This window comes from Podarcis raffonei, chromosome 8 (assembly GCF_027172205.1).
Source record: "Podarcis raffonei isolate rPodRaf1 chromosome 8, rPodRaf1.pri, whole genome shotgun sequence".
In the NCBI taxonomy this organism is placed as follows: Eukaryota; Metazoa; Chordata; class Lepidosauria; order Squamata; family Lacertidae; genus Podarcis; species Podarcis raffonei.
In genome coordinates, this window is record NC_070609.1 from 59,137,729 (window position 1) to 59,164,501 (window position 26,773).

The window sequence follows — 26,773 nt, forward strand, 5'->3', positions numbered from 1 at the left end:
CAGTTTCCAACCATTCTTTTATTTAATTTTTCGAAGTTGTAGGTACGTTTAAAAAGTCATCCCAAGAACAGCATGAGGAGCACCTGTAGGAAATGTGAACCTACGAGCATGCATCACAATGTTTAGATATTGCCTTACTCATTAAGGACGCACATTTTTTAAAAAGAGAGAACAAAAACTCAGTGTAGTAACATTCTCCACCTGCAATCTCTAAACCGTTTATTTGGGAATTGCATCCACTTTAAGGTCCACTCTGGAATAGATTTCTGAGGATGACTGCCTTGCCTCCAGGACAACCAAGTTCAATTTTAGTAGCTCATCACAGTACTTACAAATATGTCAAATCAACTGTGGAAGGATCGTACCATTTCTCAAAAGATGCAGGGAAAAACAACAACAAACCCATTCATTCTCCCTCGGCGTACCAGAAATCAAAAGGCACCGTAACAGCGTTTAGAAAAGACAAAGGAAGGTAGGTCAGCATCCTTGATTTAATAACTAAACCTCTAAGGATTCCTGCTCCCATTTTTAAAAAGGCAGGAAGCAACAGGTGTGGGAGGAAAAAGCAAACCTTTTAAAACATCCCTGCAAAAAGAGTTATTTAGAAACATGTAAACCTTGCATCGTTTTCAGGAACACTGGGTGTAAACACAAGGTAAATAGAAAACCCACTGGCTTGTTAAGACTACAAATACTACCCTTCCCTCCCACCCTTCCCAAACCCAATGGGGGAAAAAAACTTATAAAAGTATATAAAAATATATAGTAATCATGAGTAGCGCACAGAATTCTCTTGCACTGTATGTTCAACGATGGCCCTTCCCAAGCAGTGAGCCCGAAGCCAGATTTCAGGGAGGGAAAGTGCAATTCCTTTATTTTTTTGTTTAAACTGCAGTGTTCCAAGAGTGAAACATGCTAGTTTTCAGTAGTTCACGTAATCAATGCTTAGGAAGCCGTGCCAAGCAGTTGCGCCAGCAAGCTGAGTGTTCTGTTCATTCAGCATTCCAATATCCCCAGCCTTGTCAGTAAAATGGTAGGTTTAAGGGGACAAAAATGCAGAAAGGAGTTTTCTGCTGCTCTCGGGTGGCAATGTGTCCATTTAGAATTAACACCACCTGTAAGATACATTTGTTTGCCCCTTTGGAATTCAACTCAGCAATATAGTCAAGTACGCAGGGTAATCTGCAGTCATAATTGCTTTGTTCACTTGGACCATTCTGGAAACTTGGGTCAGCAACAGCAGCAGCCCCCAAAAAAGTTAAGCCAGGTTTATGTACACAGGAGCCAACTCCTAGGGGCTGAGGGGCCTTTGCTCCCCCACAATAAAATATTTGAGGGGGCCAGCCCACCCCACAAGTTGCTAGGTATTGCCATTCAAACGATGTACATGCACTGCATCATGTGATTATGTGTGGCAGGGCTTACCTGCTCCCCCAATATTGAAATTGGCACCCCTATTTATGTTCAAGACTGAGATGGATTAATGGGGGAGGAAATGGTACTTTCACACTGTATCGTAAAATGAAGCCCAGCTGGACCAACACGGAAAACTCTTAGATCTACTGTAGGAGAGCAAAGTGTCATGAACCTGGGCGATAATAGCAGTCAGGCAGTCCACTCCACTCTGGATAGCCATGCTAAATAGCTTACTAGCATTCTTGCCCTCTCGTTTTCACTTCTACTTCTTAGAAGAGAAACTCAGCCCATGTGACATACCTTGGAGAAAATGCCTGTCTTTCTAACGCTAGAAACAAAAGAAACAGCCATGGGATAGCGATTTTTACAGAACTTCCAGTTGCCTGTTCAGGTTGAAATAGCAGCCCTGAGAGGGGGCTGAATATTTAGGCAAGATTATACTACCAGATTGGACCCTTTCTCACTGTGACATTTCCACGTTCCTTCAATGTTGGACCTTATTATTATCGGTCAGTGATCAAAATATGCTCTCTTTTTTTTTGCAGAGTACGTTGTTGAACAAAATTGGCAGATCATTTCGCACATAGGAAAATGCTCCCTCTGGTACGGCATCTTGTATTTATTTGCTACCATGCTGAGGCGCATTCCGATTTATAGCTAAGAAGCGTCTCCTTTGCTTAGCTAATTTACTCAATATCTACATTCTAAAGCAGCACCTAGCCAAATGAAAGGAGGATAGTTCTGTGTCCTGATTATATCAGTTCCACGCCTCCCTCTTATAGGCTCTCAATTTTATTTATTTAGCTCATACTTGTGATTCTTTTCCATGCAAAGACCATGACTGGCATCAGTTCACATGCTGGGGGCAGTCTAGTCTGGATTCACTAGGTTCTCAGAGAATAAATTTGGGCCATTTCTTAAATCCTGAAACAGAAAGGGATGACCTACCTAATACCCACAGCAGGCCATAGTGCTCAAATGATGAGTCTGAACAGGACATCTACCACAAAATGTATCTGTTGCAGCCTTGCTTAGGCCAAGGAGAACTGCACAACAGTTTACACGAACCATATTCTACCCAATTTACTGGAAGCATGCAGCTTTTAAAATATGGAAGATAGAAGGGGATGCCTTGTTAAAGTACACAAAGGGATTTTTAAAAATCTATTGAAGGGTGTTTATTGACACTCAATTGACAGCTTAGTTGAATTTTGCTTTTATATTTAAGACCAAAGGTAAATTTTGTAGGGTTGCTGTTTTGAAACAGTAATAGTTCCAATAATTCTCACCGAGAATTTCCCTTTTTTTTTCATCAGGCCCGCCAGCCACACAAGCTAAGAAATAAAAATTGAGTCAAGGCACACAATTGCACTCTTCCCCTCCCCCCGAATCTTGCCCTTATTTCCATTTCTTTCCATGAAATTAAAGCAACAGTACACACTCAGGCTGGAGGTACGCAAATTTCATAGCTGGGCTCTAGCCGTTCTAGTGTGGATTTGATTGATTAAAAGAAGACAAAGAACATTTTCCCCTCACAGCTTTGTTTGGATTTCCCAGATTTACTCTGGAAAGAGAGAGCGAGAGCGGAAGAGAGTCTTAATTTTGCTTAGGAGTACTCTTTGAGAAACTTTATGTGGAAGTCTTTCACTTTCTCCAGCAAGATCTTTAGCTTCTCTACCGGAGGGAGAATGGTCATCCTGGGGAAACAGGAGGAAAAAAAGTATTATTAAATGACTTTTAGAAGCATGGAGACCATGTCATCAAAAAGAAAGAAAATTTAATTCAGCTGCTAACACTGCAGCATGCTTTGTCAACCCTGTACCTAAAGTGGTAAGTGCCTTCTCTTTGGCCAAAGCCACTTCCAGGAACAACACAGATCCCTGTTTCCTCCAGAAGTTTCATACAGTAGAACATGTCAGGAGCCATTTTATGAACCTGCAGAAATAAAAACAATGTAATAATTAGAAACTAGAGAGTGAATAGCAAGTCCCATTTTCATGGAATCATAGAGCTACAAGAAACCTCAGCAGCCACCTAGTCCATCTATGCAGTTACGTTCCTTTCATTATAAAAAAGGATGCTTCCAAATACTTTTATCTGTTCATCTATCTGGCAAAGCTAAAGTTGGTCACACCAGGGACTGTCAACTTGTCCCTGTGTTTCTTTAACAGCTGTTTGACAGACATGAATCAGATGTGTGGTGTGTTCACCATGATGTTTCCATAAACATTATTATTGATTGTCAAAGGACCAATATCGAAGGATAGGAATATAATCATACTAGTGTGCTACAGATGGCCCAAGATGAGATCCTGCAAATCCAGGACACGCCACCCCTGTTGAGTAATGGAGCTTCAGGAAAATTCAATTTAGCTCCTGTAAAAAAAGTACTGATCTCTCCCCAAACCAGTACAGCAGTTCCAGAAAAGCATCAAAGCTCCCCTGGCCTAGAGAATGGCTCCTCCAAAACTGGAATGGCAACAATTGTACAGCTGCAGCAAAAGTAATAGCAGCGGTTGGGGAGAGGTCTCACCTTTGCTGCCTCGATGGCCTTGGAAGGGATGAAGATTCGTGGGAAAGCATACATAGCCCCCTGAAGAGGGTTGCAGTGGATCCCCGGTACTTGATTGAACATGTCTTCTGTCAGTTTGGCTTTTTTGGCAAGGTTGTTCAAGACAGACTCCTTTTCCTGATTTGAGGGGAAACACACAGCAACGTCACACCAAAGGCAAAGGAACTATGTACCACAGAAATGGCTTGTGTTGCCCTGCAGTTCCTCTCTTCCTTAGGGTGGTGCTTCTCAAAACTTTTGAGCAGAGCCCTCCGCTTTCTAAACTTCATAGGCCTTCTGTCACCCCCCTCCTACCCCCTCCTGCCGAGCAACACAAACCACCTTAGTTTGACAGATGTGTGCAAAGGGAGCTTTGGGTGAAGTGTTGTGCATCCCAGCACTGAATATAAGAACCTGCGTGTGGATTCAGGAGATGCAGGTATCACTTTAGCTTCCCTGTCATGCTTGTCGTTCTGATTCTCTTGTTATTCCTGCACAAGGTAGATGTAGACACACACACACCTTGATGAACTGTGCATACGATTCCTCCCCAGGTACAGGAGGATTCACGACAATATCCATGGCTGCTTGACCTGAGACCGGCGGACACAGACGGACTGACAGAAGCTTCACAAGTTGCCCTTTAATATCTGGGTGCAAGTTAATCACCTCCATGTAGCCGCCTCTGTAGCCACACCTGAGAAAAATGGGATAGTCAGGAGGGTGGGGGTAGTGAATAGAAAAATAGGAAAGGAGAAAAAAACAATACATTCTGAAACTCTCAGGATGATGATAGCATTGTGTGTATTACATGCCAGCTGTTGCTTCTCAATACCTTGAACATTATTTGACTGAAAGGCAGGGTAGAAAAATCTTAAAATAAAATCAGTCCACTAGTATAAAACCTCAAGCGTTGAATTTTAGAACACAAGAGGGACAAATCTCAAGCCAAAGGGGTGTGTGTATCCCAATGCATTGCCCTTGGGATGCTGTTGGACTCCAACTCCCAGCAGCCCCAGCTGGTGGGCTAGGGATGCTGGGAGCTGCAACCCAGCAACATCTGGAGAGTACAGCAGATGTCAATTGCTATGTGGAGGTCATTAGCATCTTTACTGGGCAGTCATGAAACAGCTGGAGCGGTGTCTGTACAGCCAAAGATGTTATGAATTCTCTCTCTCCTTTTTACTGTAGCTCAGTAAAACGGACAAGCCTTTTAAAAATAAAAACACAATTTACATTTTTGAAAAGTTTTTTTTTGGGGGGGAAGAGTAAACAGAATAAAGTGTGGGTGGGGGTGAAGTCCCTTACATGTAGGTGCATACCTGCAGACCGCCATACATTTAACACACACGGCTGCCCCAAAGAATCCTGGGAACTGTAGTCTGAAAGGGTGACAGAAAGCACATGCCACCTGCTTGTGATTCCTAGCAACTGGCAATCAGGGGCTTCAACAGTGGAGGATGAACATAGTCACCACAGCCAGTTGGTGGCCATCACTACTTCTGTGGGGGGAAACATCCAAGATGATGCATGAAGGGGTACTTTCTTTTGTCTGCCCTGAATCTTCGAACATTCGGCTTCATTGAATACCCCCAAATTCTAGTGTCATGAGAAGAGGGTGAAGTTGATTTGGCAAGACACCATCCTGCACTGACCTCAATAGCCCAGCAGGGAGCAAAGTGGGTAGGAACTCCTCTCTGGGAGTCAGCATGTTTGGGTGGACTAGAGAAACGAAGCTCCAGCTTATTGAGATACGAGAACAAGGACACAGTCAAGAAAAAAAAGGAGGCACTATGAAAACTTACTCGCCCATGTATCCTTTAGAGGTAGAATGAAAAGAAGCAAGCTCCACATTGTTACAGTAATCTGGTCCCATCTCATAAAGGATCTTTTTGAAGGAGTGAAACTGACAGCTCTCCGAGTAGACATTATCTTGATAAACCTGTAAGCAGCAGGAAAAGGCACATGTATTCTTTGTTTATGAACAAAGTAAAAGATGCGGCCTGCAACTTAATACTTTTATTACCTCATCAGCTAGAAGGAACAACTTCTCTTCCCAGGCAAAGTGAATCACATCTTCAATGCATTTTCTGTTTTGAACCTGACCTAAATTAGGAGGTGGAGAGAAAACAGAGAGCTCTGATTCATAAAAATCTGTAAGCAATAAATCTGTAATCTTTCAATCCCAGAAGAAAAATAAAGTGTGTGTGTGTGTGTGTGTTCTGTTTTAAAGCGCTTTGCAAAAATGCTCACTGAAGCAGCCCCATGCTTCTCTAAGTAAGTGATGGGGGAGGAAAGACTCCTTGCTTCTCCCCCCTCCCCTCCATTAAAAGAAGCACACAGCTGCTTCAAAGGGACTTTTGCAAAGGGTCTTAACCCCCACTCACGAGCTGATGAGAGGGGATTTAATTTTGCTGCTTTGGCACGCAGCAAAGGCAGGATGAAAAGCTGTCCTGCCCATCGCCTAACATCACCACTGATGTCACTTGATGGGCAGGTGGGTGAAAAGTCATTAGAGAAAGAAAATTACAGCATGAAGACAAAGAGGAGTTCTGCAAACCTGTGGGATTTCCAGGGTTGATGATGCAGAGGACCTTTGGATTGCAGTATGTTTTGGCTTCATTCAAGGAGCGGCGTAGTTCATTGACGTCTAGGGCCCAACAGTTCTCTTCGTCAAGGTAATAGTTGATCTGAATGGCATCCAATTCCGAGATAGCAGCTGAATACAAGGGATACTGGGGGATTGGGATCATCACTCCAGTTCGGGATCTTCCGCCCCCTGAGACAAGGATCTTTAGAATAGTCTGGAGGGAGAGGGAAAGGCAAAGGTTATTTAACAAGTTTGTGTTCCATTTCTCCCCTAAACAAATAAAAGAAAGCATCAACATTACAACAATATTTTGCAGGCTTTTCTAAAAAGTGCTTTAATTTCTTCTTGAGGGTGTTTGAAAAACCAAGAGTGTTTGGGGAAGGGCAGTATAATAAGCCCTGTGGTTCATCTAGTTAGGCATTGTCTACACTGATTTTCAGCAACCCTCCAGGATTTAAGACAGGGGTTTCTCCCAGCCCCACCTGGTAAATGAACCAGGGATCTTTTGCCTACAAAGCACATGCTTCCCCACTAAGTTACAGGTGGAACTTTGGTCTGATCCAACCAGGTTCTTTTTACATTTCGAACACAGAACAGAGATGGGGGAACCTCAGCCCCAGGGGCCAAATACTATCTGGCCCTTGGAACACTCCCCAAGCCACACCCCTTACTGACCCTCCTTTGCCCTCTCTCCTGGGGGTGTTTTTGCTTGGCTGAAGTGAGCCCTTGAACTGTCTTGCTGGCTTAGATGGGCACAGGCCATGCCAAACCCTCCAAAATAATGATCCACCACTGAGCTCCCACTGAATTTGATTAATTGCTGGCTTTTAGGGATAATGAATCTAAAGAAGCGATTCCTGCTTCTTCAAGAAGAAAAGGAGCAAGTGCGGCCAAGTACAGAGATGTATGCCGCTTCTGGCAATGCTTCACATAAGCAGCTAGTAGTCCACCTCGATCCGCTGCCAACCCAGAGGCCAAGAACACTAGGTGAATCAATAAAACTGCGGGCTCAACGGTGCTGCAATACCAAACTGTGCCAGGCGATGGCATTTTCATTAAGGTTTTTTTTTTTTTTGCAAGGCAGCCAAAATGCCTGAATGTATAAGCAGGATGGGGGAGTGGGGTGTAGGATTTCAAAGTTACATATTGACAGACTCCCCATTTGCAGCAAACCTACGCCACCCTATAGATACTGAAGCCGAGGTGGGTTTCCTGCTGAAGGTCAACAAATATTGCACTGGCACTATTTCACCCACTTGGGTTGCCAATGTTAGTGGGAGGGAAGGGGGCGAGGTCTGGGGGAGGAGATCTTGCAGCATGTTTAACTATGTGTTATGTCCTTTAACCATGGGTCCCTATACAACTCACACCATCTCCAGAGAGTTTAGGCAATGGTCAGGAATAAGAGGGGACCCAAGGTTGAAGAGCATTAGTTTATAGAATAAAGGAATCTCCCCCTGAATGTGCCGAACAAACTCAGCCCCCCCCCCAACAATTCTTGTTTTGGTTGTTAGATCAAGCCAGGCCACTGACACACAAACAGGGCCATGATCTTGTTTTTCAGGGAGAGAAACCTTGCAAGCAAGGCCTCCACATGAACAGGTCCTGACATAGAAGCCTTTCATTCCTTTGAAATGCCTGGGGCCAGAGAGACAAAGAACTGAAGCAATTATATGGCGGGGGGGAGATCATAAACAGAGAGAAGAACGCCTGCCCACTTCTGCACCATATGAAGGCCGTGGCTAGAAATTTCAAAACTAGGACTATTTCTTTGCCCATCTCATCCCTTGTATGGCTGCTTCTGTATTCCTTCCCCCCTTCATCTCCTCTTTTCTCTCTGGGCAACTGCAAAACAAATATTCAAACCCTGCGGAAGCTCAGAAGTTGCTGCCAGAGTAACGTGTGCTGTCCAAGTATAGCTCGGCAGAGCGTGAGACTCTTAATCTCAGCACCATGGGTTCGAGCCCCACATTGAGCAAAAGATTCCTGCACTGCAGGGGGTTGGACCAGATGACCCTTGTGGTCCCTTCCAACTCTACTATTATAGGAATCTAGGGATTTATGTACAGCACATTCACTCAGGCTATGCCGCTCATGCCAAGTGATAGGTTTGCATTTTATATGGCCAGAGTACACCCAGCTTGGGGTCTCAATATCTACAGCTAGTGGGGTGTAGGTGTTAGGAGACTGGACTAGGACAGAGAAACTGTTTAAGCCTGAGGGATGCAGTTCCTTCTGGGCAACCTTCCAGGGCCACATACCAGTGCTGAGCAGGGACCGAGGCAAAAAATAATAATGGGTGGAGCAATGAATGTAAATTTTTCCTCTGTACAGTAGGCTAACGTCTACACATACTCACACACCCCTCTCTGTCCTCCGTCCAGGGAAGCAGGAGGCATCATCAGAGTTTAAGAGTGCATTCCAACCGGGCAAAAAATACTTGAGGAGGGCATGATGGGAGAGAGCATGAGGCCTGAGGGCAAAACAGAGAGGCCTGGAAGAGCCCACTCAGCCTCTGGGCCTGAGGTTCTCCACTTCTGGGCTAGGGCCCTGGCCACCAGCATTCAAATACGAAACTCACTGGGTGACCTCAGGCCAGTCTCAGCCTATTATTTATCATGTTATGACGATAAAACATATATACTACCTCAAGTTCCTTGGAGGAAAGAAGGGATATAAATATAAAAAATATAAATATAATGATTTTACTGCAGTTTTATCCCACCTTTGCTGCAAGGAGCTGAAGGGAAGGTTCTCCCCCTGCCACTTAATCCCCACAACAACCCTGTGAGGTAGGTTAGGCTGAGAGACAGTGACTGGCCCCCAAGGTCATCAAGGGAGCTTGATAGCTGAGTGGGGACTTGAACCCTGGGCTCGCAGGTCCTAGTCTGACACTAACCACCGAACCACACTATCATAAGAACAATAATATGTTAAAAAACAAAACATACAGCAATACCGTCGCTAGCTCCCGTGGTCAGGTATATGTTCTCTGGATCTGCAGGAACGCCTCCATCCCGTCGCTCAATGTAGGCTGCAACATCTTCACGGATACAGTTCACCCCTTGGCTGGCACTGTAGGAACCTGTAAGGGAAATGGGGTCATCGTTAGAGATTTGCACTCAGACAAGCAGAAACATTTGCAATCCCAGAACAGGTTTGTTACTGAGATGTCCAGAACAAAACTCAGCTGCCCTTCAAAATCCACTCTGAATTTTGCAATGCAGCTCCCCAGCCAGGTAGTGTGTACTCAAAAACAAAAAACACTCATAAAAATATTAGTGAAAAGAGACCAAAGTTATATTAGGAAAAACTACTTGCAAAAAAGGGAGGGGTATTAGGCAAAACTGCATACAAAAATGGATACAAGGAAAGATTTGCACAAAAATGCTGACAAATTTTCCTGATAACCTTTTTTTTAAAAAACCAAACAGACAATGGTAATGTGGAGAACCAAACAAGTGTAAAAAATGAGAAATTAAAAACAATGAGAAAACGCAAAATTGACAAATTTGCCTACCCTACTACCAGCCCATTTCTTTTCTTTTGAAATGTTTAGAGTCAGAGGCAATCCTAATCACACTTGTGCAAGTGGCTCTTCTGCTGACCCGTTTTCAAATGCATGGGTAGGTTTTCCTAGTAGGAAGAGCTGTGATAGCGGCTCTTCCGTGTTAACTCTCTGCATCACCTTTACTACCAAGTCAGTTATGAGCACACGCCTGAGAGATGCAGATCAACTCATGCAGCAGCCTACTAATAGCTAAGAAGGCCCTGCAGTCTCCATAGCAGGATGCATTCAATAAGCTGTGCACTTGTCTCTTCCTTCTCCATCAACCATGAGTCCTAATACTTTCAATTAATCTCGAAGGAGGCTGCAAGTCTTTCCTTTCTTTTGTGAGCACAGCCAGCCTAGGATGGAAGACCTGCTTTTTAGTACAAAGCACAACACTTACCACACACAATACAGTGGTACCTCGGGTTAAGTATTTAATTTGTTCCGGAGGTCCGTTCTTAATCTGAAACCGTTCTTAACCTGAAGCACCACTTTAGCTAATGGGGCCTCCTGCTGCCGGAGCACGATTTCTGTTCTCATCCTGAAGCAAAGTTCTTAACCCGAGGTACTATTTCTGGGTTAGCGGAGTCTGTAACTTGAAGCGTATGTAACCCGAGGTACCACTGTACTTGTGGTACTAGGATGGCTTTGTATAGGAACTAACTCTGCATTCAAGTAGTGTGCCTGTGATACTAGCAGAGCTAAGGCCTGCTACCAGTGTCTAGCATCACAGGGACTAGAAACTTCCTTGTGAAGAAAATTTGCTTTCCCCCCCTGGGTCAGACGAGGCTCCTCATTACACAGCAAAGAGAGATGGGAACTGGCTGGCTTCCCTCTCACACAGTCGCACTTCCTTATAGATCTAGTTAAACTAGTTTCAAAATTGAATCAATATTAGGCAAATCTTTATGGTCTAGGAAGTTGTGCACGAGTGGGAGTGGAAGGACAGAACACAAAGGCAGGCATTTGCTACGTGGCTACTTAAAATCAGCCCAGCAAGGGATTTTATCTGCCAGCTGGCCAAGGTTATTGAAGTTCAGATTTACTGTTGAGCAACAGGGAGTATTTAATGTGCAGCTTTTAAATTTTCTAGCTGTACCTCATTAAGAAATTACTGTTCAGCCATCCTCCAGACGCAGGTAGCAGTCTTAGAAGTAGGCTCTTATCTCTCATGGGGGATAAGACAAAACAAACAAACCCACACAGAACTTATGAACCTTCACCACTTGTCCAATGCCAAGGTTTTTGAGCACATCCTGGTCTTCAAGACACAACATGTCTGCTTATCAGTGTGCTTTCAAAAAATGTTACATGCTGCTCTGGTCCTAGGGTATTATCCAGGAGTAAGTAGACTAGCACACAAAGTATTTACATCAGGAAAAAGCAGCAGCTGCAATGTCATTTCTGCTTCACTGAAAACAAAAATCGCTGTGGGATGGGGGCTGTGCTGATCTGGAAATGGTCCTTTTGGTTTTGGTTTCTTTAAAAACAAATAGCAATGTTCAGAATAGGCAGGATTGAAGCCATTAGAAGTGAGCCTATTGTAAGCTGCTAACATTCCTTTATAATGGTTTAAAAAGATATTTTTGCAGTGAGATACATTGAAGGCCATCAAAGCGCTGGAAAATGCAAAATAAATAAATAAAAATGTCACATGCCAAACTAACTAAGAGCAGAGCTGCTGGTCAGAATTCAAGGCTGCCTACCACACACACACACACACACACACACAGAGAGAGAGGGGGGGGGAGTGAGAACGTCACTTCCCTATGATGTGATCTCATTTGACAGTAGTATGCATGTGAATCCCGAAACCAAATTGGTGGAGCCAAATTTGAGTCTTTCCCACCCTACCTTTGTACTCTGTTTGGACAATGATCAGAAGGAAATAATTAATGCAACTGACCTTCCCCATGATTCCTGTATTTGAGAGAATATGGCCGGTATTTGAAATCACACAAGAAAGTGTGGGGTGTGTGTGTGTGTGTGTTTGTGAGAGTGAGTGAGTGAGTGAGTGAGAATGACTGAGTGAATGAGAGAGAGAGAGAGAGATTTGCATGCAAGATCCCAGGTTCAATCCCCAGCGTCTCCAGCTGGAGCTGGGAGTTGTCCCCTGTCTGAAAACCCAGAACACCTCTGCCAACTGGTGTAGACAATACTGAGCTAGATGGACAAATGTGTCCGATTCAGTATAAGGGAACTTCACATGTTCCCATCTGAAAAATAAAAGACCTAGGTTGAAATTCTGAACATAATAGAATCTGAAAGGTTATGTTCACATATCCTAATCCAGGCAAAACTCAAATTTGGGCTGGTGCTGATTTCACAGTATGTAAAAGGAGTTAATAGTGCAAACAGACCTTGGGCAATTAGCCACATTTACACTGGAAATACCCAAGCGTGAATGTATCCTTTATTCAATGACAACTCTGCTTTGTGCTTGTTGCTTTTCACAGGTCGTGAATGGATCCCGGATTGGCTGGCTCCTACAGCCCAGTCTGTTAATGCACAAAAAGCCTTCAAGTGATTTCATGAAAAGGAAAGCAGTCAACAGAAAGGAACGAGGCCAAGCACAACCTCGAAGAACAAGCAAGGCAAACATACAGGCTGCCCCAACAATTTTGGACTTCAACTCCCACCAGCCCCAAGCAATGGTCATGCTGGCTGGGGCCGATGGGAACTGTAGTCCACAGCATTTAAAGGGCACTAGGTTGGGGATGGCTGAGCCTCAGAACAATATAAAAATGTTCAAAGGAAACAGGGAGCAGCACTGAATGTTATCTAATGCAAGTGACTGTACTTCCCTCACCCTTGATTTTGATTGGTCCTGCCAAATGTCAAGTAGGCACTTATCACAAAAAAATTAGGGAACAGCTCTTTTATTTTAATTATGCCTTTAGTCATGCCATGAGAACTCTCTTTTCCTGCCTGGAAAGGAAGTAATAAAGGCTGTCAGATTCTGTAGTTCTCAGTCATACCCTACAACAAAAGCACTACCTAGATAACAGCAGCATAAACGCAATTTCTCTTAACTTTTCTTTGGGGTAGGGGGAAAAGTTATGGCACTGGGTTAAATTAGGCTGCAATTTTATGTACACCTGTTTGGGAATACGTCACGTGGGACTTAAAGGTAAAGGTAAAGGTACCCCTGCCCGTACGGGCCAGTCGTGTCCGACTCTAGGGTTGTGCACCCATCTCACTTAAGAGGCCGGGGGCCAGCGCTGTCCGGAGACACTTCCAGGTCACGTGGCCAGCGTGACGAAGCTGCTCTGGCGAGCCAGCACCAGCGCAGCACATGGAAACGCCGTTTACCTTCCCGCTAGAAAGCGATACCTATTTATCTACTTGCACTTAAGGGTGCTTTCGAACTGCTGGGGGGGCAGGAGCTGGGACCGAAAGACGGGAGCTCACCCTGCTGCGGGGATTCGAACCGCCGACCATGCGATCGGCAAGTCCTAGGCACTGAGGTTTTACCCACAGCGCCACCCGCGTCCCCACGTGGGACTTACTTCCCAATAAACCAGGCTGGGATCAAGAACTTAAATGCATGTAAGAGTGAGCCCCTGAGAGTGAGTCATCTTTGAACACAGCAGGACTCACTATTGAGATGTGCACAAGACAGTATTGTTGGCCTCGTATTTACTTGGGCTCCCTATTCCTGAGGACGACAGGCTTGAGCAAACGCTATGCAATGGGAATTCTGTTTTGCCTGATTTTCCTGTTTGCAGGAAAGTTAATTAATCTGAACATGGCTTGAGCCTAAAAGGCTTTTTGGTCTGCAAGAAAACAAAGAATGGGAAAGAGGAGTTGGCTACATGATGCAACTATGTACAGCCTCTCACAAAGCTTTCAGAAGTAATTCCGCCACTTTCCAGAGTGGCTTAACAATTCATCTCTCCGTCCCAGGGAATTCTGGGAATGGGAAGTCTGTGAAGGGGGAATAGGGGTCTCCTAACAATTCTCAGCACCCTTAACCAACTACAGTTCCCAGCAGCCTTTTGGGAGGGAAGTCACAGCTGTTTAAAGTAGTATAATACTGATGTAAATGCATAGTGCAAATGAGGCCCAGGAGAGAAAATACACAAAGTTGTCAACACCACCCAAACTGGTGTGCAGATTGTGGAAGGTTGGGTAAGAAAAGGCATGCACATTGATAAAATGTGCATGGAAAAAATGATTTGGATGTTCTCCTTTCTTTAAAAGTCCAAAGAAATATGGCTGTATACTAACACCCTATGATTAAAACCATTGCCATGGAAGATCTATAATTTAAATTAAATTAGTAATATGAGAGGAGTACCTAAGCTGTTCCCTCCGCAAGCCTGCAAGATCCGTCTCGCTCTCTTCTTAGAGTCCTCTGGGAAGCTTGGGCTGTCCAACAGGTTTGGGTACGTACAAAGTGCAACTACCTACATGGTTGAGAAAAAACAAAGCACACAAAAACTGGTTTTCAAACATGAAAAAACCTCACTGCTACTGAACATTCCTTGTTCTATTTTCAAACATCATTTTTCAACCTTCCTCCATTACCTAAAGTACCTGGTAGGTTTCATATCAGGGCCGCTGCTTAGTTTTTAAGTCAGAAAGGTCATAAAAAAACCCCAAAAAGTCCCTTAGGATTTGCCAGTAAAGTCTGGCAGCTCCAGAGTGATCAATGACAGCTGATCAATAGGCACCAGGGCCTTAATGCTAACACAAGCAGCTTTTCAGAGATCAGGGTGTGTGTGTTTTTTGAGGGTGGTAGCTGCTTGCCCTTGTCTTAGGGCAGAGATCAGCAATGTGTCATCCACAAGGACACACACATACAACTGCAGAGGCTTTCCCTGGTGCCAACAGGGTTCCTCCTCCTCCAACTCCAACTGGACTTGAAGTGCTTCGGTTGTAGCATAGGCTGTGATTTGTGCTCGGTGGAGAGATATTTGTGTGTGGTTCCAACAGCAATTTCTCCAGTTTGCAAAAGAACCCATGGGGTGTAGTGGTTAAGACCACTGGACTAGGGTCTGGGAGACCAGGGTTCAAATCCACACTTGGCCATGAAGCTCACTGGGGAACCTAGGGCCAGTCAGTGTCTTTCAGCCCAGCCTACCTTACAGGGCTGTTGTGAGGGTAAAATGGGAAGAGGAAAACCTTGAGCTCCTTGGAGGAAAGGTGGGATATAACTATTAATAATAATAATAATAATGTGCCCATGAGTCCAAACAGGTTGGCAAGCTCTGGATTAATGCTTGAAAACGGCACACCCTCTAGCCTAGCCTTCCTTTTTTGACAGCAGCTCAAACTGCAGCAAGTGTGAACTGATTACATCTGAATCCCACTTTGCTTCCATAGAAGTCAAGGCCTCCTAGTCTTCTATCCAGGTACCTCCTTGGCTTCTGCAAAACAACGCTGCCCTCGTAAATCCGAGCAGGATGGGGACAAAACTAGAATGAGTTCGCTCTAAGTGTCATTGGTGAGTCTACTGGCTGTTGGGAGCCCTGCCTCCTGCCCTACCAGTTGCAGTGGGCACCAGCAACCACTGGGAGAGCCTGCAATGGCTTGAGAACTATCGTACCTGACGAAGGAAGGTGATGGGCTGTTGACCCATGGCGTGTGCGTCCCCAATGTTGGCCTTGATGACCTCCGTGAAAGGCTTTTTGATCCCCTAAGAGGAGAAAGCACATGAGCAGTACATCAAAGCTCTATTCAGATACAGCAGATTGGAAGGGCACACTGTATTGCTTTTTACATGCATTACCATTTGCAAAGGACAACGGCAACAAAACAACACTGATGAAGAACAGAAGAGAATCAGGTGCTAGAAGTTTTGCCTACCGCTATCCAGGGTAAAAGAAGGAATTGTACCTGGTCCCCCACAAAAAGGCAGAAGCCCAGAGAGAAGAGTGTTTGAGTCAAGCCAGCACAGTGGGAAAACACTGGCTTTCAACCCTGCACATTTGCAACAAAACAAAAACCCTTGCAACACCTTTCTCAAAAGAGGGTAGATTTGTGTCTCCTTACACAGATAATCTCAGAGTAGGGCAAATGTCACCTCTGAAGCAACCATTTTCAAGTCCTGGGAAAAACACGTGGTTGGAGTGTCACATTTGAACTGGAAAGATGTAGATTCAAATCTCTGTTAATTCCAGGAGCAAGCTGGGTGGTCATGGTCAAATCAGTGTATTCAGATATCACATTTCCAGTTCTCTAGTCTAGATCATGGCTTGGAGGATCAGTAAAATGTCCTATGTTGACACATTCTCTTCACTCTTCACTCCTTGCAGGTCTGGTTTAATGAATAATATCCTGGCTTGACCAAACCACAAGAGTCCTGCAGGATCAGACCAAAGGTCCATCTTACTCAGCCTTGTGTGTCCAACCATGACCAATTGACGGTTTCTGAAAAGCCCAGAATCAAGAACATAATGGCTATAACTCTCTCCGGTTTTTCTCTCTGAGTAGTTGGTATGAAGAGGCATGGAGGAAAGAGCATCTCACCTGGTGGGGCAGAACTGTAGCAGTAGCCTGCTGGCACTGGCATCATGGCAGAGAGGGGCATGGGTGAAACTAGAATTAAGATGGGGCTACATGGACATTCTGTCTGGAGTGCAGGATTGGCTCTGCCAGTGTGCCCATGCAGCCCCAACAATGCTGTCACCTCACCCCTCCAAGGAAGAAGCAGGGATGCTGGTGCGTGGAGGCTATTGCTGCAGCTCTGTCTCAATGGATGACTAACATCACTGTTTGCAGTTATGTTGGAAACAGCAAACTATGGTTTGATCAAACCCGCCTTTCCAGGATTGCAAATCAGGATCAAACTGTGGCGTTCAATCATGAATAAATAAGGAAGCTTGCTCAAATGACAGTTTTCCAATTAAAACAACAAGTGATCAAACCAGGAAGGAACACATGGACCACAGGGCTTGCTTGCCATCCTCCGAACCATAGTTTGTAGAATTGGAAACATGGAACCTACGAACAGCCACTGTCTCCAACCCTAGCCTGTCTCACAGATGCTGCCTGTTCAAATCAGCAGAGGTTCACCATGCTATCTTGAAAAGATCTTTCCCAAACCTGCCATGGGAAATCGAGATGCCCAATCTCTCGGTTAAACATGCAATCTTGCTAGTCACATAAATTGACTTTTTGGGAAGCCGTCCTGACCCTGTGCTTTGACAGAGGGTTATTTTTAATTATTTCCTTTTAGACTGAGCCTAAAACACAGGAACATAGGAAGCTGTCATATACTGAAAAAGACCATTGGTCCACCTAGCACAATTTTGTCAAAGCTGAGTGGCGGTGGACCTTCAGGCTTTAAGACAGGGGTCTCATCCCTACCCCTATCCCTCATCTGACTGCAAAACAGATGCAGACGAGAGCCATGGCCCTTTCCTGCTGCAGTAACTCTATACTGACCAACTAAGTATAAGGTAACTCTATACTGGCAATATAAGGAAAAGAATGTACTTTGGGCATATTTTGAACAAGCAATGACGGAACCAAAACTAGAAAAATAAGAGAGACAGCAAGTGCAAGATTTGGATGTCTTGCAAAAACTATAAAGAGAAAAGGGGGGGATAATCTTTTACAAGCATGTTGCTGAGCACTGATTAACTAGACCTATCTGTTGCATGTTTATGCTGCCATTTCTTTTGTTTCTACAATCTCTTAGTTTCACACTGTGCTTGGTACAAGGACTTCTGATATTAAAAGTATTGACATACATTTGAAAGGTACGCCATGGCCCTTAATCCTTACAAGTTACAGCTCCAGTGCTGCTGCTTTTTCCTTTCCTTTTCTTTTTTGCCGAGAACAAACCTTTCCAAGAGAACATTTGATGAGCGCTGGCTTGCCATCAAGCTCTCTTTATATTAAAATGAAGAACCCTGCTGAAAACATTTTGCTAAGCATATATATTTACAATATTCAGTCAGCATGTGCAAAGATGTACAAAGGCCAAGCTTGTTCTCAGTCTCCCATCAAGAGTGATGAAGCTTGGAATTAAGAGAATGTTTTTGTTTTCCCAAAGAAAAACATCAGGCAACCCCTGGATATAGTTACTAAAGCAATGGCTGTCATGGATACAAGGTTAGAGGGGTTTGAAACATGGGGTTCAGGAAAGGGAGGATATGTTGTATTAGATGAAATAATTCAAGTCCTCATCCTGGTCCCATTAAAAGCACTGACAAAAGTAGAAAGGCTGTCCAGAAACTGACTGTGAATTGAGAAAACAAAACAGAACCACCACCCCAGGCAGGGATCTAATTTCATTTACACATGGCATCTCAGAGAAAAGGTCTTCCTTGACATGAAAAATACCAGGGGGCTATTTGCTGAAACACAGCAGGGCTGCAAACCTTCCTACTGGCAGGGCCCCTGGCAAAAATCCAGGGTACGCAAGGCAGAAATCCAGTTGAAACTTCCCTCCCTGCCATACCAGAAAAGACTTAGCTTGTGCAATTCCTAGTTTTCATGTAGAATGCTTACATTTCTACTAACACTTCAAAACTGGCACCCTTAGAAGAGTCAGTTGGCCATTGATCTGCAGGCTCTCTTTCCCATCGCCTCTAAGAAGTGACAACCAGCGCCTCCACTTATTTGGAATTATAGAGAAAAAGGCATCTAGGTCAGAAGGCAGGATAGAGAGGAATTGCCCCCCCCCAAAGCACTCATAGGAATATGTTCATCTAGCTCAGTACAGTGGTACCTCGGGTTACATACGCCTCAGGTTACATACACAGGTTACAGACTCTGCTAACCCAGAAAAAGTGCTTCAGGTTAAGAACTTTGCTTCAGGATGAGAAGAGAAATTGTGCTCCTGCGGCGCGGCGGCAGCGGGAGGCCCCATTAGCTAAAGTGGTGCTTCAGGTTAAGAACAGTTTCAGGTTAAGAACGGACCTCCGGACTGAATTAAGTACTTAACCCGAGGTACCACTGTACTGTTTACTCTGACTGGCAGCAGCTCACCAGGATTTTTATCAGAGGCCTCTCCCAGCTCTCACCTGGACATACTGACTATTGAATACGGGACATTTTACACACAACACAAGTAAGAACATAAGAGAAACCTGATGGATCAAGGCAACAACCCATCTTGTCCAGCATCCTGTTCTCTTAGCGAACAACCAGATGCCTATCTGAAGCCCAAAGGCAGGATCTGAGTGCAAGAGCACTCTCCCCACTTGGGATTTCTAGCAACTGCCATTCAGAGCATAGTTGTCAATGTTTCCACTTTTTAAAGGGAAATTCCCTTATTCCGAATAGGATTCCTCGCAAGAAAAGGGAAGCATGAAACTTGTGTCCAAACAACTATGCAAAGCATTGCTGCAACTGGCTGCAAACTTGGGAATAAAGAACCAGCGAACTCAGCTGGACTCAACTTCCATGAAAATGTGCAAAGGACGGGGCTGTCAACCAACCTTCTTTTCCCGTAAGAGAAAACCAATTTAAGCACGAGTCAATTCAGCTTCATAACAGACCGATGCATCTTTTAAAGCTGTCCTCGGCTGTCCTTGTGGCACTTAAGCAACCACGAAATGTTGGCAGGCTGGCAGTGCGATCCTGCATGCATCTACTCAGAAGGAAGTCCCGCTAAGTTCAGTCTAACAGGGCCAGCCTGTACACACCTGTCTGGGGGGTAAGCCCCATTGAGCTCAGTGGGGCTAACCTCTGGTGGTGCAATCCTATGCAATCTCCTGTTATCAAACAGGTTCACCGCAGATGCAACTGTCCTGCTTGTCAAACCAGCTTTACTCTGGGCTGGTGTCATTTCGGTGTAATTGAAGCCGACAAGAGCTGTAGCTGAAGGGGGAGGCTAAACAGTCTTGATAGTGACCTCAAATGGCACCAGACTGTTTGATGAGCCTTACGGCTCCCTAGAAAGGGGTGATGTAACTAGAAGGAACTGAAGTATATTGCTATGCCTTAGCAATATAAGTGTGAATGTGCTTTTCTGATGAATAGCCTTGTTTTAGCGTTATTATTTGTATGTATTTATCTAAGAAAATGTATATGCTGTTTAATTGTAGGTAAAACCTCTAGCAAACAGAGGATGTCACTGTACATTACTCCTCATATTAAGGGAACCCTGAAAGGAGAGTGGTCAATTTGGAATAATTTGTAAGAAAATAAAATTAGGGCAGGGGAAGGAAAGCCTCAGGTCTTTTAGGCTGCAATTCTCTTGTAATGTTGCATTACGTTGTAAAACCAATGGCTCAGTCTTGAATTTAGCATGGAAAACATGCTGCAGGCTTATGATGTACAACACATTACTATCAGCACTTAGTATATACCATACCCTCCAACATTTCTCCAATGAAAATAGGGAGTAGTCGTAGTAGTAGTAGTAATAATAATAATAATAATAATGCCCCATCCATCTGACTGGGCTGCCCCCACCAAACTGGGCAGCTTCCAACATATATAAAAACATAATAAAACATAAAAAACTTAAAAGCTTCCCTATACAGGGCTGCCTTTAGATGTATTCTAAAGGTTGTATAATTATACTTATCTCCTTTGCATAACTCCATACCCTCCAACATTTATGCAATGAAAATAGGGCTGTTCTCAGAAAAAGCAGGAAATTTCTGGATCAAATCAGAAATTGGGGTGACTTCTGTAAATCCGGGACTGTCTCTGGAAAATAGGGACACTTGGAGGGTCTGAGGTACGGTATCTAATATCCATCATTACAAGCACATTGGAGGGTTTTGTACCTTTCTGTGCAAAGCTGAGGAGGAGGGAATATTTGGTGTTCCCTATCCCACTAGGAGCTACCGCATTTCATACGTCTGCTTGCTACATGTCTTTCCTGTTCTAATTCTCCCCAAACTCAACTGGCAAACAATTCATTTTATTTATTTAACCAAGTTGTTACACCTCTTGATTGCAAAAACGCCTCTAAGCAGTTTACAAAAATATAGAAAGGTAACAACAAGCCCACAAAGTGCTTACAATCTAAACTGATACAGGAAGGACACACTGCAGTGCCTTCATTGCCTTTTTATACCGTCCAGCCTCTGCCTCCAAGGAGCTCAGTGTGGTATACATGGTTTTTTCCTACTCCCCTGTGAGGTAGGTTAGATGAGATATACTGTAGTGACTTGCTCAAGACCAGCCAAGTGGGGATTTGAACCTGGACCTTTCTGGGCCTAGTCAGTCATCCAAACCACTGCATCCCTTGTACAGAAAGGAGGCAAGGGTACTTGGTCACTACAGTGGTACCTCTGATTACGAACTTAATTCGTTCTGGAGGTCCGTTCTTAACCTGAAACTGTTCTTAACCTAAGCTACCACCTTAGCTAATGGGGCCTCCTGCTGCTGCTGCGCCGCCGCCATGCAATTTCTGTTTTCATCCTGAAGCAAAGTTCTTAACCCGAGGTAATATTTCTGGGTTAGAGGAGTCTGTAACCTTAAGCGTTTGTAACCCGAAGTGTTTTTAACCTGAGGTACCACTGTACACTGTAAGGAACAGGAGGAATGTGCTGGGCTTTTTAAGGGTAGGCTGTGCACAAATAAACATGGCACAGGCCAGAACCAGGTATCACTTTGTTTTTCTGGTATGGATCCAGGTACAGGATCCCGGATTCTTGTTGAGTCGTGTCCTTGGCACACTTCCATGTATGTACTCAAAAGATTTCTTCCCTCTTTCTTTTATTTAAAGCAATGTGTTTCGTTGGGAGAGGCTCAAAATCACTTAAGCAATGCCAATAAAGCTCTGTCCTCGTTGATGTTGTACGCAAATTGGACAAGAGTTATGACAAAACACACATACTCATTTTCCCTCTGTGCTGGCATAGATCCAAAGCATTTTTCAGGTGTGCTCAAGAAAGGGCTCTGCACCTCAGCAAGTCAAACATGGTACATGTGTCACAGATGGCAGCTCACAAGGAGTGGGGCCAATAAGTCTTTGGGGGCTTCAGTCAATTTGGTAGAGCCCAAAAGGGGGTCCAATATTATGCCAGCCTGCCTCCAGGCTTGGAGCATATCCAGAGGAACTTTTGATTGTGCTCTTTGAAAATCTGATTCAATGCTATATCATGATCCATACAGTGGTGAGGCTAACTTCCGAGTGGACATGTGTAGGAATGCATTGAGCTGTCGGACCTTTTTGGCTCTACAGGCCAGATCCTTGTCACAGAAGTACACCATTGGCCAAATTTGACAAGTGGGAGGGGCTACCCACCTGTCAATCACACATCTTTAGGAAGTGGGGAAACGTTTGGGTTTCTGTTTGAAAACAACAAACTAAAAGCCCCTTGGGTGTATAAAATTAGTTATAATTCTCTGGTCCTGGCCATTCACAATTTGGCACAGTGACATCTAGGAATCACTACACTGGATAACACTTAGATTTTTTGTGTGTGTCTAAGGGGAGGGTGATAGCACTAAAGAATGGAACTAAGTTAAGGGTCACCAAGTCACTGATGATGTTTTAGACTAAATATAGACCCAGCATGATCCTTTAAAAAACTTGGGTTTTTTTACTGCTATGAATGACTTCCTTCTATGTTTGCAGATAGCCATGTGCTATGCATATTGGATGAAGAGGATTTCCCTACCTGCAACTGAAATTAAGGAAAAGCAGTGCAACATTTACAAATTGTGCTGCATAAAAATTTACTCTCGGGTCATGAAGGGTCAAATAACCAAAGCAGTGACTAAGTACCATATTGACTCGAGTCTAAAGTGTCATTGAAACTAACATGCACTTCCATTGTCAGAACCTTGAAACCAAAAAAAGTATTTGCTGGCGAATGTAAATGTGCCATCGAATCTAATGCACACCTTAATTTTCGCAATGCAATTTGACCAAAAAATGTGAGCATTAGATTCGAGGAAAAACGATATCTGCTACAAAGACCTCATTTCATACTTATGGTTATTTTCACGTAAGGCCTACTCAGAGTAGACCCATTGATATGAATGAACCAAAGTTAGTCATGTCCATTAACTTCAATGGGACTATTCTGAGTAGGGCTAACACTGAATATCACCCTAGGAATTGTTGCAGATGCATTTACTCACCCCTTCACACCAACACTCCCTGCGGGTGGCACATTTTATTTGTCTTACATGTGCACAGAGAGCCTAAATGTGAATTGCTGGTAATAGCACCCTGGTAGGTTGATCTTAAGGGACACGGGTGGCACTGTGGGTAAAATCACAGAGCCTAGGACTTGCCGATCAGAAGGTTGGCGGTTCGAATCCCCGCGACAGGGTGAGCTCCCGTTGCTCGGTCCCTGCTCCTGCCAACCTAGCAGTTCGAAAGCACGGCAAAGTGCAAGTAGATAAATAGGTACCGCTCCGGCAGGAAGGTAAACGCCATTTCCGTGCACTGCTTTGGTGCACCAGAAGCGGCTTAGTCATGTTGGCCACATGACCCGGAAGCTGTACACCGGCTCCCTCAGCCAATAAAGCGAGATGAGTGCCGCAACCCCAGAGTCGGTCACGACTGGACCTAATGGTCAGGGGTCCCTTTACCTTTAGGTTGATCTTAAGAGGAGCACAGTAAAGCATTTTTACACCACCTTTCTCCAAACAGCCAAGTTTTATGTTTCTAAATAGAAATAAACTGAACCAAAACAAAAGTTCCCCCAAAGTTACTCTTCCCCAATCTTGGCAGTGTATGCACCTGGTGAATTCTTGGGTCATGTGCAAACATACATCAAGACTCACGGCCCTAAAGCCTGAGTAAAATGCAAAACAACTAAAGTAAACTGAATCTGAAAAAAGCATTAGCTCAGGGTTGATGAACTTGTGCCTGAAGAATGCAGCAGCAGACTCATGCACATTATTACTTTCCTCTATACAAATAATAATAATAAATCTCTGTACAAATAAGTCTAGCATGTTTGGAAAGGTTCTAAGCCTAGCCTCCTTCAGGGCATGGTAGCTTATTGAGTGGAGCCTCACAGTTTAGTCACCCAACTGAGATCTACACTATGCAAGGGGAACCTGTGGCTTTCCAAATATTTGGAACCACATCATCCCTAACCATTGACCATGCTGGCTGGGGTTGATGGGAGTTAAGAGTCTAGCAACATCTGGAAGGCACCAAGTTTCTTAATCTCTGAAGTAGGGCTTAACAATGCACTAAAAAGAAATTATCTTAATTAGCAGTGTTCTCTAGCTCAGTGGGAAAAACAGTTTCTAAAATAACAAACATTGTTTTAATATCCACTGGAGGGGAAAAAACCAAGGTATTAAGCCAAAAAGTACCTGGGCCCAATCCAAGGAAAATTCTGACAGTTACTATAGGCATATGTTCCATTGTTGCAAGTTTCCCAATGCTTTGGGGATTAAGGGCACACAACTTCTCTGAGATAGGATCCAGGCATAGCCAAGCAAAGGGCCAAACAACCTAGGTATGAATCACTGTCAGGCAAACCTCTCTGTTCTCCTCAATCTCTCTATTTGCAATAAGTAGGATGTTACCGACTTAGACAACCATATGAAGTAAGGCAACAAAATGAGCTTTGTGAAACAGCTTAATACTTTGAAGTGTTATACAAATAAAAATATTTTAACATTATTCAGAAAGGACTATTGATTTGAAACAATCTGAGAAAACATAAAACATGAGCCGGAGAAAGGGATTCAGAAGTGAGAGATGCAGTATAAGAGTTTAATTTATAGTGGTTTCTTTCTGCAACAGGAACTGACTCCAGGTTAACTCTAAAGAATCTGCAAACGAAGCACTGAATGGCAAAACCAAACAAAGATTCTCATGGCGCCTTTAAAATTTATTACATTTATTGTGGTGTCAGGGTTTGCTGGAACAGACTTAGCATGGCTAACCTTCTGAAAAACTGACCAGTTATCTATTACCCCTTTACATAAGACAAAGGAATCATTGATTACATCAGAGGGCAGCAGAGGGAGAAGCAAAGTAAATATTAATTTATAAAGTATCTGATCACAAAATGACGCAATTGGATGACACAGATTGTGGGAGGGGGATATTTGCTTTTTTGGTTGGCTTTTTAAAAAAGTGATTGCCTAGCAAAAATATTAGGCTGTAAAAAATCAAAATGGATATGATATGCAGCTTGAAGCTCATCATTCTAGTTTCTTAATTCTTTAAAACAAAGCACTTTTTACTGTTCTTTCCTGATGTCAGTTTTACGTGCCTGTAGATCGCCCATCCCAAAAAATGTCTAATTGAAAGTAGACCCAACTTTTTAGTGTGGTAAGAAAACAAAGTGAAGATTATCAAAAACTATCTTGGAAAATATTACTGAAAAATAAATCTATGCTAACATGATTACCTCAAAGATTTTTTTCCCCAGCAAAACTTTATTTCCATGGTCACAAACCTATTTACATGGAAACAAGTTCTGCTGAAATCCATTGAACTTACTTGAGTGAAAATTGTAGACTCTATATACTGCATAAAATTAAGGTTGCAATCCTTAAAACACTCAGTAAACCCCACTAGGATTACTTTTGAGTAAGCACACATAGGATCACTCTATGCAAAAGCTTTTATTCTACTGAAACCAGTATTCGAACATGGCTGTTATTTTAAAATGGTGTAAGTGTAATTTTATTCAAAGCAAGGGCAGCCATGGAAAGTTAGGTCCAAGGATTAACGCCAGAGAAGTTCTATTTCCATATGCCTGGTAGCATAATGGACAAGATCTGCAGGAATATCTTAAGCATGTTTAATCAGAACCAAACCAGCCATTTTTGGGACGGGGATTTGCGCTTGCCTCCCCTCCCCGGGACAATTGTCCTATGTAATGCAATTGTCCTATAACTATTAATTAGTAAAGCCAGAAGCTTGGAAAGTTAGAGGGCCATTCCCAACCCTTGAAGTGTGTGCGTAAAACAGAATTAATGCCGTTCCGAGATGTTGTCCACCAGCCTCCGCCGCGTTCCCTCCCTGGGCCAAACTCTGTCCCGGTTGTTGATGCAAAAAGCAGCGTGCCTCCTTCGCTCCATGCGGGCTGGCAGGCCTCCCTCGCCTGCCCCAATCAAGAGCCGCAGCGGCGGAGGAGTGGCCCGGGGGCGGCGGCCCAGGCCGGCGGCGAGAAGAGCTGCAAGCGGCGGAGGGGGAGGCGTGAAAGGGAAAGGAACAAAAGCAACCTCTCTCGGTTGAAACCGGCCAGGTACCAGCTGTTATGCCTATGACACTTCTAGTGCCAGAGCCATTAGGCACATATTTCCGGGAGGGGGGGTGTCATTTGCGGCATGCAAATAGAGGGTGTCTTTTTTTTCCTGAGCAGAACACCCTTTTCCCCCCATTGCAACAAAGCTAATTCATTCACGCAGCCCAAACCCGCCGCTCCCCACCCGCTTACCTTCCGCAGCTCGTTCTCGATCTCGCCCGCTTTCAAGACGATGGGCCCCCGCACGGCGTACTCCACCGCTTTGACCTGGGGGTTCATGGATTCCAGCGTGAGGATCTTTTCCCGGGTCTGCTTCTCCTTGATCGGTATCGCAGAGGCCTTGGCAGCGCTGCTCCAGTCTTTCCCCGGCGGCCGGCGGGGCCGGGCGGCCGATCTCGGCTGCTTGTTGCCGGCCACGAGCGAGGAGACGAAGCGCACGGCCGCCTCTGTCCGTTCATTCTTGCTGCTCGGGCGAGCGGCTTCTTTCGCGAGTCCCGAGAGGCGATGCATGCTCCCCCTTGGAGGGTGCAAATTCCAGAGGTGGTGGGGAAAGCAATCACATCCACCTCTAA

General features: G+C 44.3%; 1 protein-coding gene across 1 annotated transcript; it reads right to left on the reverse strand.

Moving 5' to 3' along the window:
• Positions 1 to 26,773, reverse strand: GPT2 (glutamic--pyruvic transaminase 2). The gene is made up of 11 exons (XM_053400239.1): positions 26,394 to 26,773; positions 15,662 to 15,751; positions 14,411 to 14,519; positions 9,509 to 9,642; positions 6,528 to 6,771; positions 5,994 to 6,073; positions 5,773 to 5,909; positions 4,490 to 4,664; positions 3,950 to 4,105; positions 3,239 to 3,351; positions 1 to 3,113 (listed from the first exon to the last, which is right to left on the reverse strand). The coding sequence occupies exons 1-11, from the start codon at positions 26,709 to 26,711 to the stop codon at positions 3,023 to 3,025; spliced, it is 1,647 nt and encodes a 548-aa protein (XP_053256214.1). The 5' UTR covers positions 26,712 to 26,773; the 3' UTR covers positions 1 to 3,022.